The 13,942-nt window shown below is 39.2% G+C and overlaps 1 protein-coding gene across 1 annotated transcript in view; it reads right to left on the bottom strand.

Annotated features, from left to right (window-relative positions):
- MARCHF11 (membrane associated ring-CH-type finger 11) overlaps positions 1 to 13,643 on the bottom strand; it is a 29,651-nt gene extending 16,008 nt beyond the window's left edge. Inside the window, exons 1-2 of the mRNA XM_026121848.2 lie at positions 13,374 to 13,643; positions 12,090 to 12,245 (exon numbers count right to left, since the gene is read on the bottom strand). Coding sequence (XP_025977633.1) covers positions 12,090 to 12,245; positions 13,374 to 13,643 — 426 coding nt within the window. The remainder of the gene's footprint in view (positions 1 to 12,089; positions 12,246 to 13,373) is intronic.
- Between the last annotated feature and the right edge of the window lie 299 nt (positions 13,644 to 13,942).

Genomic DNA, 13,942 nt, shown 5'->3' on the forward strand with positions numbered 1-13,942 from the left:
GGCTTTACCATGCTTGTGCCAAACATTGTTCCTGCACATGTCCATTGTGGCTTTACCTTCTTCACACAGCCTGCCATTGTGGGCTCTGTACTATATGGCAATGCCTTAAGAACATATCTTTAGATAGTTTGCTGAGGGCTTAGTTTGAAATTCTGGTATACATCTGCTCCTGAATTTTGTCTGTAATATTTGTCTTTGCAGCTTCATGGTTTTCATTAAGGAGGAGTTATATCTGAAGTTACATAAACTTTCAATCATGAACACAATTAGCAGTAGCTTTCTATCCATTATATTAATAGATGTCTATATGCATTTGTCTAGAATAATTAAATGACTGAAATTGCCACACACCTACTATCACAAATCTAAAAGAATGCCACAATGTATTTCAAACATCTGGATAACACTAAGTGTAAATGAACTCTCCCAATTCACTTATGTTATTACACAGTTGGTTACAGTCTCTTATGAAGGTGACTTCCATTTCTGTTAGAAGTTGATCTTTTAAAATTGTGCTTTTTGTTGCACATTCACTGTTAAGCAGTTAAGAAAGTTTAGCATTTTATCTTCTTAATTTTTTAAAAATTATGTTAGGATCACTATCTGAGACCACAAGGAGAGCTGTGACAAAAACTGCATTATCTTACATCATTTTTTTCTCTGAATAATTTCAAGTAAGATTATACTTATTACTGGCTGCTGGCCAAAAAAATGAAGGCAATGAGGCAAGACTTGAGAAATGTGATCATTTCTACTGTCTTTGAGATAGAAGGTGAGTATTCAGTTTTAATGGTACACAGAGAGTAACTCCCTGCCCTCTTCGATGCATTTAGTTTCTGTAAACGTCAATGCCTGCTGATTCTCACTATTAAACTAAGGGCTGCGATCATATTCGCTCTCCAGAGAAAGGCTGACCTTTCTAATGAGCGCACCCAGATCAGGAATCATCCCACAATAATTAATATGGTAGTCTCAATGCCTAAAAGCATATGAAACAAAAGTATGAAACCTGCTAAATGTTCTATTTGTACCAAGTACTATTTTTTCTAATTCCTGATTTCCACTTTTGATTAAGAATTGGCTATCACTCTATCAGGATCAAATGCTGCCCAAAAGACATAATGGAACATTTAAAAGTCTGTGTGTTGTAGAGATGTACATGAGTGAAATATGTAAGATTTTAGTGTTCTCAGCTCAGCTTTTTAACTCATATGAGACTAACCAATTAAGTTCTCTATAGCTTATTTCACCAGTATTTGTGAACATTCCTTGGGCATGTGTGTATTTCATGAAAGCCTGTGAATGAAAACTATCACTGTATGCAAATAAATATGAAATATTCCTATTGTAAAGTAGGAACTGTCCATTTTCTGTTGCAGCTTTAGTGGAAATAATGAATTTCATTACAACTTATCTGTGCTCTTGATAGCATTATCTGAAAGTTAAATATGAATGAATGGAGAAAACAAAAGTGCCCACTATGGTTGTTGCATGCTCTGTAATCTAAAGATGATCTGTAAAATTAAACTGAAAACTTCATTCAGGCATAGACTGTCATGGCATGGAGAGGTCCACATTCCTGACAAAACATTGAGGAAAACCAATTTAATGTGATTACTCAGAGGAAGTAAAAGTCTGAGCAAGATTATAAGAGAGCTCTGCAAAGGAAGTATTAACAATTTTCATGACCATCAAGTCACTTACGAGGGTTAAACATGTTGTGTCTATACAACTCTGTCTATCTCTTTGGACACAAAGAGACAGTATCAAAAGGGGTTCTGGAGATTATTTTTCATCTCTTATGGAAGAGAAAGGCATTATTTGTAAATTTTAGCCAAAACTTTTGAATACTTTTAACTGGAAAAAAATGCTGAGCTTGAGACTCCTTAAAATATTATTTCACTCACCAAAGATGTGGGAAAAAATTGCTCAGCATGGAGGGACCAAACAAGCCTCTTCCACAAAAATGCCCTGACCACTGGTCAATATACACAGGAATCATCTCTTCTTCACCCTTCTTGTTGATGTCTTCTTGTCTACCTTGTTTGAAGTATTTAAGTATTCATTCCAGTTCAGTTACTGAAATTCACATTTGATCTGCTAGCTGGACTTCCCGAAGATGTTGGTTGCACATTCTTTCTCTCTTTGGTATTTTGAATAATTAATTTTTTTACAAAACACACAAAAGGAAAGATAAGGGGTGCACTTGAGAATACTCCGTGCCCTAGTGGTTGCTGTATTCCCTTGTGACAGACCTTGATTCAAATCCACTGTTCACCTGCATTAAAGCAAGGTTTTAAACTTCCACCTCTTAAGATACTATTTTAATGACTCAGATTTACAAGGCATTTAGAATATTCCATGGTAGAATGCCTTCAGTGTCATTTATTAGAACACTTCCATTTTTAAGCTCTGAAAACATGCAAGATACTGTGTTTAATTATATAGATCTGCAACTTAGATATAAGTATTATCACATATGATGGCCCTGTCTGTAAAATAGAAAATAGTTGCCTAGTTAATTGTGTATACACTATACCAGGAACACACTATATCTCTCTGCATATATCATGAATATGTCCAAAAAACTTTGGAGTAATTGCATTAAGTTGCACAATATAACTGATGTTTTCTGAACACCAAAAATACCTAGCTTTCTAACTTGCTGTATTGTGTATTAACGTTCATAGCATTGCAAGAAGCAATGGTTATAATATCAAAAACTGTAATATTCATTCATATTTTTGCTTGGAAGGCCTTAAAACATGTTTTTGGCTTAATGGTGCTTATAAGACTCATGCATAACCCATACACCACCTCCTGGTGGTGTACATACACGTATGGTACACACCATGGTACACATACACGTAAAAATGCCCTCAGTTTCTTTCAGTTCCAGAAGAACCTAAGAGAAAGAAGGGTAAGTACAGGATGCACATATGGAAAACACACATTTAAAAGAACTACATACTGTTCTGCAAATTGTCTTTCTTTTTTCAAGCATATGTCCACAAACGCAGTCACACTTCAGTGGTCTCCAGACAGTAGTCATCTCTTTAAATTCACTAATTACATATGATAGAGGTCTCGATCTTCTTTTCAGAACAACAGCTCTCAGATTGCTGTCTTAGATTCAGCAAGTCAGCACTATTTCCAAATTTCTCAACACTACTATTCACAGGACCTGAGCTCTGACTAAAATAATTTAGGTCACTGTTGGAAAAACACCTTACTGGCCCCATAGGAAGCCCTGAGACAACCTGTTTCCCTTTTGGAGAATTTTTGCATGTAAAGAGTTGTTCTTTTTGACCTCTCTGGAATAGATACAAATAGACAACTAGATCTTCAAATGGCCCTGATTCTGCTATTGCAAAGAATGCAAAGAGACAACCAGCTTAGGACATCCAGTAGGTGGAGAACCTAATTCTATTCTTCAGATAAGTTTGCCCAGTCAGACCTGGCTGACTGCTAGTAACTTATCCAGCACCCAGCTCTGTGGTAGAGAATATTGACTATGGCCCAATGTGCCAAAAATCTATACAGAAAGATCCAGGAAAATGGCCAATATTCTGACACTGACTCCAGACAGTTTTTGTTGCACCGTAGTGAAGAGGACCATTGCTGCCATACTGACTATAACTTATAGAAGCTTCTAAGTGAGAAGAGAGATTGAAGGAAAGAATGCATCGGTTGCTCCAGTCAGGGAACTGGGAATGACTGGGCAGCATCAGCTCTGAAGGAGAAAGATTGGTATTTTTTCTTGATCATGAAGAGCAGCCTTGGAAACCTTCCAAAAGAAGAATAGCTTTTAGAATGACACTCCTCAATGCCTACTCCTGGTCCAACAAACTGAACTGGCTCAGCCTCCTGACCAACATGTTAATTGAACCCAGAGTGTAAACCATGAATAGATAATTTTACATATTTTTCAAAGGAGTGGGGAATCTTGAACTGTTTATATATGTAAAATACCGTCCCAGTGCTTTCTGTCATCTTTTCAACATGATGTCCCTTAAGCTTAGAAAGCAACTTCATTTGTATCTTCCTTACAGCCCTGAATTGTAAAACCTTTGTATACAGCTTCCTCTCAGAAGAAACCAGGTTTCTGGAGCAATAAGATCATTATAGCTGAGTACAGATACATGTATTGCAATTAACGATGATGATAAAATACATTTCCCAAGGAGCTGATGGATGGGACAGAAGTATTGGAAAATACATACTTACTGCTAATCAGAGAATATGGTCTTTCAGAAGATACATTGTCCACATACAAGTTTTCAGGAGCCACATTTGCAGCTTGATGTAAGGAATTGCACAAGTGCATGCTGCCTTGCATGCAAGGAAGAATCAGACAAATCTTTACTGTTGTCATGGGGCATAGCTGCAGAAACAAGAACCTAGTGGCTAGAAAGCAATCCCAGGGAAGAGAAGTCTTACCAGAAATTGAATTCAGAAAGGCTCAAGACACCACAAAGATTACGGTGACTTTCTAGAAGCTGAAAATACTAATGAATATCTGAAGTAGTGGCCGAATTCTTTAGCAGCCACCTAAATAGCTGCTACTTTGTAACTCTAAAACCCTGGAGAGATGTTGAGTGCCACAAAGAGAATGAATAGTAGGATCAGGGCCTTCCATCACATTCAGAAATTTTCAGAAAGTGCTCTGATTTATTAATGAAAATGAACATTTGATAGACGCAAATTAATGACTGCTTTGAAACAATGCAAAATCCCACCTGAGTTTGAGTTTATAAATGAAGTTATTTAACTTTCTAAAGTCATTTTCTTTCTAATATCCCAAAATATATTCAATAAAACTCTTTTCCTCTAAAGTGAATGGAATTAGTCCTTTGATCACCAGAGGAAATGAAACAGTTTAACTCCTGCTGAAGTAGATTTCTGTCCCAAGAATCTGTCTGACATCTGTCAGAATCCTGGAAAAGGAGTAGACAGCATAGTTACTGAAAGGAGTAGAGGAACAGTGACAAATTATGTGTCATAACCATGGGTCACAACCTTACGGATTCACATGTCAGAGGCAATAATAGTTCAAAGCTTGGAAAATCTGGCAAATATATCATCAAATTTAGGGAAAGATGAAAAAGCAGAAGAGAGCAACATTTGGGTAAAGATAATGCATCTTGTTCATGTTTCAGAGACGCTAGTTAGAGGTCAGAGGACATAGCACAGTGGAAATGCAGGTGGTTTTTAAGGTGAACAGAATTGATGCCTGTACCATTGTCCAAAAATTCTGATGCCAAACAAGGAGGAAGGGAATTTTGGGGAGGTTATCCTGAGGACCTGATGTATGAGAGTTGTGCAAGGAAGATAGATTCTTTTGTGTCACGTGATAAACACCAAGACATCTGAAAGTAACTTTGAACTAAGACTGCATCTCTTCTGAAAGGCTAGAAGACTGAAGTCATTAGATCTTGTAGGTCCTAATTGCTGTGGCTAGGTTCACAGCAATCATATCAGCAAGATCTACAAAAGTATAAAGGGAATGCTCAGGGGAAAGATGAGTTTCTAAAATCACAGCCATAAACTCTTTTCAATGAATGCACAGCAGGTTTTCCATAAATCTCTAAACACACTGAAGTACCTGGTAGCCACAGTAGACACATTTCCCAAGTATAGTCAACTATTCCACATATTTCTAGATCTTTTTGCCAGGGCTATAGGAAGGAAGAGACAGGTTGAAGAACAGGATTTTGAAATTCCTCAGAAGCATTTGATTTCTCCCTGTGTATGGAGTAGTGGCTGATATGAAGATGTTTCCTTTAAGTTTGACAGATACAAGACTCAGGGAAGGCATCAGGAATTAATCAAGTCACTACCTGGTGCAAGCATCTAGAAAACAATGAGACAACATGCAGTACTCTCTAAGTGCTGCTTGAGCAGGAAATGATCTTCCTCATTAAGTCTCACAAGGATTTTAACTCATCACTGTATAAACCAAGTAAAGGCAAAGTGCCCTTCTTGGAGGGTGACTTTGATTTATTTGAGCTTTCAATGGTTCTTGTGGCATCTAAAGGAGAAGGTTATATGGATGACAGCGTTGCAAGTGCAGGAAAAGGCTACGAGTGCAAGACTTCTTTGTTCTATTTATCATATTCAGCATAGAGCCAGTGGCTGTTAAGTTTATTTCTTCAAGCAAAATACGTCAGATTTTTTTTTCCTTTTATGAAACAGCAGCCCTGAAATTGAGAGGCAGAATACTGTCATCAGAGGAGGAACACAATGTGCTGGGAGTAACCACAAGTTATAGTAGATTGTAAATTGTAGATTGTTCAGATTATAGCAGTGAGAGGTACATAAAATGTCCTTGAAAGAGGTAGACTCCATCTGTTTGCTCTTCCCTGGTGGGCAGAAGGAGCTTCCTTAGCATAAAAGAAGAGAAGACGTACTAAGGTTAATTCTCATTTTCTCAAGACACACCTTCCTGGATTCCAATTTTATGGAATCTGCCTTTTTCAAGATTCTTGTAGTGCTTGGAAGAAAATTCTTACAGTGTTAATGAAGTAGCTAAGTACACATGAAGTTGGAAAGTATTTCACCTTGATGGTAAGGTTCATGACTTTCTGAAACTACTATTTAATAATTTTTGGAATTGTATGTGTTATTTGGAGCATAAAAGACCAGAAAATTGAGAATTATCTCAGTATAAAGCCTTCTTTCAATAATAAAAATACTTTGTGTGGGTATTGATATGGTATATTCCCACACTGGGAATATGCTTGTCACAGAAATGGCAAGATTTAATACTGCCCTGGAGAGAAGACACTGCCAGAAAAATGTATTTTTCCTTTCCCACTACAGAAAAAATTACTTTTGGCACCATTTGCCCCTCTATCAGCCAGGCTATCCTTCTTCTATTTCTAAACTTATTAAACACACTACATAGAACTGATTCTATTCCTTTTCACTATATTTCTAAAACTTGCAGATCTTTCCATGTAACATATCTAAGACCATTCACATATAAAAATTTAATTTCTCATCATAATTTTCATCTTACATCTCAATTACTGTAACACGGTTTTATAAGCTCTTGACAAATGTGATTTCCTCAGCAGTCACAAGACTGCTTCAATATAATTTTCTTTTAGTCCATTACTTCGACCATGTTATTGCCCTTCTTTCATCCCTGTGCTGGTTCCTCTCTTCCCCATCACATCAGATAGAAAACACTTGACATTACTCTTAAAGCCCTTCCACACTTTTTCTGACCTATTAACTATCTTCTGATAATGGCTATTAAGATGCTGAATCTTATCTCTTTTCAGTACATGACATCTACCTCAGATAAATATTATATTTTCTAACAGTCCTCCCATATTGCCTTCACATTTAAGGGGTGTTTGCAAGGCCTCACTATTTTCTGTAAAAGAGGCATTTTAAAACTCAACCCTATCTGAGATGCCAAAAACTCAATGGTAGTTAAAAATGATTAGTGTATAGAGACTGCTGCTTATTTGACAGGTTTTATATATCCCTATAGACTTGTCCCTTGTTTTTTGTTTATATTTCTTTGTAAATTGTCCCAGATTGGGACCATCCTTTTTGTTCTTTTTGTGTGTTGACATAGTAAATAGCACAAAGTATCCTCCTGGATCTTCATTGCAGGTCAGTTAATAGCAGTAATATAAGCAAACTACTGTTAGTAGATAGTTTAATTTAAAAAGTACAATTCAATATTTGAACCTTCTCCCCCTCCTTCTTTTTAGTTATGCCTTACAAAAAGTAAATGTCTGCACCCAGGTGAGCACAGTCATTAGCAATAACTTCGAAAATTTACTAAACCTTTTTGTGAGCACTGGCCTCCATATTGAAGCATCTGCAAGAACTCTACAACTTCTGCATTTTTAATATAAAGCACACATGCATATACACACACACAGGCTGATAAAAGTCTTGCTCACAGTCATCTGACTCATGCCAGTGAGATAACTCTAATGAGTGAGTCCTACTTAAATTAACAAGACTTAAAAAATTGAACCCGTAGTTCGCAAAATGTGTTGAACATATTGATTTTTACGCTGAATATCTCAAATGTTAATCACAATCAGGACCACTGAAAACCACTGAACTCATGAGTCATGTTCCACTTCAAGTAACTAAAAACTTGCTTAGATAATCCTAACTACAGCCTTCATTTTATGTCTATATTCAAAAATCAGACTGAATAATTAACAATTTACTTTTTTTAAATAACTTCTTGTTTTGACATCTTCCTGATGTTAAAAAGGTGTCAAATTGTCATATAATTAGCTTTTAAATTAGTAAATCAGCACATTATATCACTTTTACAACACGTCCAATTCACCTAAAGTACCAGAATATAATGTGTTAATGAACAGAAGTGCAGGATATGTTAAATATCTCACATGATAGTACTTTATGACTACAGTAACAGTTTAAAAATAACACTCTCTAAATATATTTTATTTCCATTTTTATAGTAATGATGTTTTTTACCACCGAAGATATTTTTTCTCAACTCTTGCATGACTATATTCCACTTTAAACATTATTTCTGAATCTTATAACAGAATGGACACTCTGCAATATACACTCATACTTAACTGCAAGTCTAGTGAACTAATTTACTAACAGTTTAATAACTAAACAGCATCAGTAAAAAGAAAGCAATCTGTTTATATGTCCTTCAGAAAGGAAATCCTTTCCTTTTATTATATAAATTATAAGGCTTAACAAACCAATAGCAAAAACATTCCTAATGGTGCATTTTTTTTCTCTTTGTTAATATAAAAGGCAATTTTATGTAGTTTAAATTTCCAAGTCAGACATTTAAAATTCTTCTCTTTTAAGGACATCTCAAAAACCTTTCAAAACTCCTGGCTTAAACCAGTATTTGTTCCATTCTCCCCTCATTATAGCCCTGCTTATTTTTTAGTTAGGTCTTCACATAACCTTGCCTATTACTGGATCAAACTCTGTTCTGCTGTAAGGAGCAAGTCCAGCAACATGAACATGTGTTTTCATTAATAGATTAGTGCACAGTTATATCTGTCTTTCTGACAAGATATGATCCTGAGAAGGATGTTGAAAAGAATGACTCAACTTGCATTTCTCTATGAAGCGGCATATCAAATATCATCAGCTTGGTGCTCATCTCCCACTGTTAGCCAATTGGCTAATTTAATTATTTTTATGCTTTAAGATCTAGTCCTATATTAAGAACCTAGACTTTGTGTTTCCGAGACTGGGTCCTTAAAAAGAAATTAACTAGCAGTTGCTGAAATGCACACAGTGACAGTGGAAAAAATTCTATTGGAAGAGGTCACTTACCATAGTAAATTTTGTTCCTTGAATGTACTGCCTTCAAAGAGGCCCTCCTTTGGGATTATTTTCCCTGCCATGAAGCAACAGAAACCTTACAAAATGTTAGATATTAGATGGAATATTCACATGTATTCCAATGTTCTGGAAGAAAATGTAGAAAAATCTTCTACTTCTGAATTCCCTAAGCATTGCTACATTCCATCAATATCTCAAGTAAAAGTAAACCTGAAGAGCTGGTGTAAATCTACATAGACAACTTACTTGAGAAGAAGTTACTTTGGTAAATAACCTTCTTTTTCTCTCTTAAGACACTGCCTATACAGATCTAATCAGTAAAAGACCGGCAGAGACAATTCTGAGGACATGGGCTGAGGCAGACTACTAGCTGAACTATCCCTGTCCAAATATTTTATCTAATGTAATGTAACAAGTCCTGCCTGCTTGAGAATTTTTAAGTGCATTAGTTGCCTCAATAGAAGTTTCGTAAAATATCTCTAGACTGAAATGGTCAGGTCCTTAGCTTTTAAGCAAAACCTAAACGGGCTTAAAAATGCTTTTCTCTAGTTAAGCAAATGATCCAGTATCTGTCCAAAAGTTTACCAAGAGAACTCTTAAAAATAGACAATACTATTATAGTCGAGAATGTAGGAGAGAAGTGAGGGCATGTTAAGATTAATCACCTTTATAAAAATACACATAGGATTGCAGTTTTGAGAGTTCCTTGTAGATACTGTAACTACAAGAGGAATTTTCAATGATAAGAGAAGAAAGGTACTACTGTACATCTCCAAAGAGATGCATTACCTTTTGAGTGTCAGGATTTCAATGCTGTGAGTGCAGGTATAACTTATTTGAGTATGCAACTCCACGAAATCTTTTTGTATGCTATTTTGTGAAGAAAAAAAAGGAGAGAGAGATTTAAATACAAAAAAATGAAAGCTAAGGTTAAGAAGAAATCAAGTCTTTTTTGATCTATTGGAAGATAACTCCGAATCTAGTTAAAAAAAAGAAAGAAAGAAATTGCGATAACCCATGAAGTGAATGGCATTATCTTTTGGCTCTTCAGGTTTCTACTTCACTTGTAGCTTGGCTATATATCATTGCCTACTGTGTCATCCACTGAAACTTTCTTTCTTCTTTGCTTCTGTTTTCCCCAGAAATGGAATAGCTGTTCTTCAAACTGAGGTTTCTTCTGCTGTCCACAGATGGGTATCTAACTACACTTGAAATATCCTTTAGTGTCCCTTTAGGCCTGCAGCTGCTGCTCCAGAATCTCATACAAGTGCTCTGTCCTACCTGCCTGTAGATATTTTGGCTACCTCGAGGCATCTCAAATGGTACTACATGCCTGTTTACAGGTAACTGTATCACACTCTTGCTGTTAAAATACTCTTTTCAGAGGCTATCAGTGCAAGCTGTTGATAATGATATAAGCTTAGCTAGGAAAAGGATGCAATAACTTTTAACACAGGAAATAAGGACTTTTTAAAGATTAGAAACAGTCAAAAAGATCAAATGGAATTCCATGATGAGCAGCCAAATTACCAGAAAAAGTCTTTGTTGAACCAGAATCTGTCACTAGCATTTTCTGGAGCCTTTTACAAATCCGTGACTTTGTTACATCTCAGAAGAGGACTGACTGAAAGACAAAAGCCGTTTGAAATACTGTGTTCTTTAAAATCCTTTAGCATGGGGCAGGTTGAGATTCTGTCCAGTAAAGCTTATCAAAGAAAGTTCCCTTTTTGGATTCATAAGAAAAAGCTTGAAGTCACAACAGGTTCTGCACCTAATCTTAATGGCTGTAAGCAAATACTCCAGATATCCTGCATCTGGGGAAAGCTTGTCACTCTCGCACAACTGTCATTACCATCCAAGATGTGGTTTCCATAAAAGTCCTATCAAACTCTGGCTCAGAAAAGTGAACAGAGTGCTTTGGCCTTTGGGAGCTCCATCATCTCTGAGCTCAAGGATCAAAAACAAAAAAAAAGGTACTATTATCTTAATAAATACATTACTCGGATCTATGAAATACAATTTCTAGTATGGAATTTAAGCCTCTAAGGAATTCTGATAGTGCAAAGTGGTGTTAAGGCTTCCCTAACAAGTCTGCTGAAGTTTTGAGCTCCCTTTCCCATCCCACTGAATATGCTACCACTACAAATATTCTACCTTCCAGCTGCATGGTGTGATACTGATAACAGCAAGCTGTGAAAAATGTTACTGCACGTTTCAGTTTGTGAACCAGCCATTGGTGGACAAATCTTAACAGTATTCTGCTGCTCTAGATTGTGCCAGGACTGAAAAGTCACCTCCTTTTTCTTGCTTTCAGTAGAGGAATATACAGGCAACACAAGTTTTCTTTGTGTCTCTCCTCTGGACCTCAAGCTTGGAGAATGAGTGAAATCAACCTTTGACTGAGTCTTTACCAAAATACAAAGACATGTTGAAAGTTTAGAAATAGAAGAAGGTGGATCCAAGTTTTTCTGTCATGTCTCAGTATGACTTATCCAACAAAAGGGTTTAACAACCTCCGAAGACCATTTCTCTGTCTAGCCAAAAGCTAGAAGGACCTACTAGAATCAAATGCCTGCATGCTTTAATATATAACTGCTCTTAAAAAATAACTTCAAGGGAGTGCCAGTGCTAACTGGTGAAATGTTTAGGCTCTTCCATTAGATTTTTCAGAAAATCTAGAAATGAAAGTAAGTACTATTTTGTTTTAGAAAAGACTGAAAATAAGTATTTTTTAAAACGTACAAGTAAATAAATAAAGAAATTACCTGGCAAGGATTTTTCATTTTAATTGCTATAACATGGTATCTGTAACAGCAGAGTTCACAGGTCCATGACCCTCTTTCACTTATCCACTTTAACAGGCAAAGCTGATGTGTGTACCGTACTGACCCATCACAGCGGCAAGGATTTAACAATTCGCCCTGAAAAGGCAACACAGTAATATGAATTTTAAAAGAATCTTTAAAATCACATGTGTACTGAATACCAAAATGTTTACAGGTCTGTAAAAATGAGTCAGTCTCAGTTTCAATACATGAAATAATAAACATGCATTTTGGTTATGATAAAATTCAGTAATTAAACTATTTAAAAAACATGTAAGTGCTCTTAATAACTATCTACGCGTGTGTATGTATGTATGTATGTCTGTAAAACATCTGAAAGATTATCATGGGTCAAAAAGCAGTAACATTAGGTCTTTCACATGCCTCAAACAAATTGCTGGAGGCATTTCCCCTGCAGTTACTCATAACCATCACCAAGAAAGAAGTGGATGAGATCGCAGAGAGCTGTGCTCTTTGAAGAGGGTTGTGTTGGTCAGGTAGCTGGCTGTCAGGCTTCATCTAAAATAACAGAACTAAACACATCCACTGGTGGTTTATGTATTTCTGTGTGATATAAACCATCTATTCTCTGATTCCCTTGACAGAATTCTTTTAGTCAAGCAAAAAGACTAAGTATAAAATGCTGGTTATGGATCCACTGCCATGGATCCATATGGATACTGTGTCCAGTAACGGGATGAGGAAGAAGATACCTGGATGTCTTCCTAACAGTGCTTGCAAACTAACGCTTTCATTTTACAGGGCAACAGAAACCTGAGAAATTCGTGTTGCTTAAAATCTCTGAGGGGAGAGAAAGCGAGGGCGAGGGCAAGAAGATGCACAGCGCACGAGCCAGCCGTAGCAAATCCCCGATTTTCCCGAAGCTCTGCGCCGACTCCGCATTGCCCCAGCGTTTGTCACAGCCGCCCCGTGACACCGCGGGGGCCACTCCAGCCGGGACCCAGCAGGCAGAGCGGGGTAGCGGACGCCCGGCCTCGGGCCTCCCCCGGCGGCGCGCACGGCCGCTCCGAGAGGCGGGGCGGGGCTTGGGGCGGGAGCGGAGCCCGGGGGGGGCGGCACCGCGCGCTGTCCCCGGTGCTGATCGCGGCCTGCCGCCGGCGCGGCCTGCGCGGCCCCCTCCCCCGCTCTCTGCCGGCGCCGGGGGGCGGCGGGGGGATCGGTCCGCTGTGCGGGGGCGCCGCGCGCCCGCCCCGCGCTCCTCACCTGCTCGGGGCCCTGGAAGCAGATCTTGCAGATGGGGCCGGCCCCGCCGGGGTTGCTGCCGCTGCCGCTCTCGCTGCTGCACACCGAGCGAGTCTCAGGTTGGTCGCCGGCCCCGGCCCCCGCCTCGGCGCGGCCGCCCTCCGAGCCGGCCGCTGGCGGCGCCGCGCTGGGGCCGCCGCGCTCGCCCTCCTCCGGGGAGTCCCCGGGCGGCTCCAGGGGTGCGGCGGTCTCCGAGGGGTGGAGGACGCCGCTCCCTCCGGCGCAGCTCATGCCCGCTCCAGCCCAGGCGACCTCTCGCCGGGGGAGGGGAAGGAGGGAGGGAGCGGCGAGGGTGCCCTGCCGGCTCCGAGCGGCCGCGAAGGTGACCCGGCGTGGCCGCCTGCCTGCCTCCCTCCCTCCCTCCGCCGCTCTCAGCCAGCCGGGTCCGCAGCCGCCCCGGCGGTGCGCCTGTGCGCGCGTGTGCGTGTGTGTGTGTGTGTGTGTGTGTGTGTGTGTGTGTGTGTGTGTGTGTGGAGGCGGCGGGGCGGAGCGGGACGGGGAGGGAGGGGCAGGTCCGGCACGCGCCGGGT

Source organism: Dromaius novaehollandiae, chromosome 2 (genome assembly GCF_036370855.1).
Source record: "Dromaius novaehollandiae isolate bDroNov1 chromosome 2, bDroNov1.hap1, whole genome shotgun sequence".
Lineage (NCBI taxonomy): Eukaryota > Metazoa > Chordata > Aves > Casuariiformes > Dromaiidae > Dromaius > Dromaius novaehollandiae.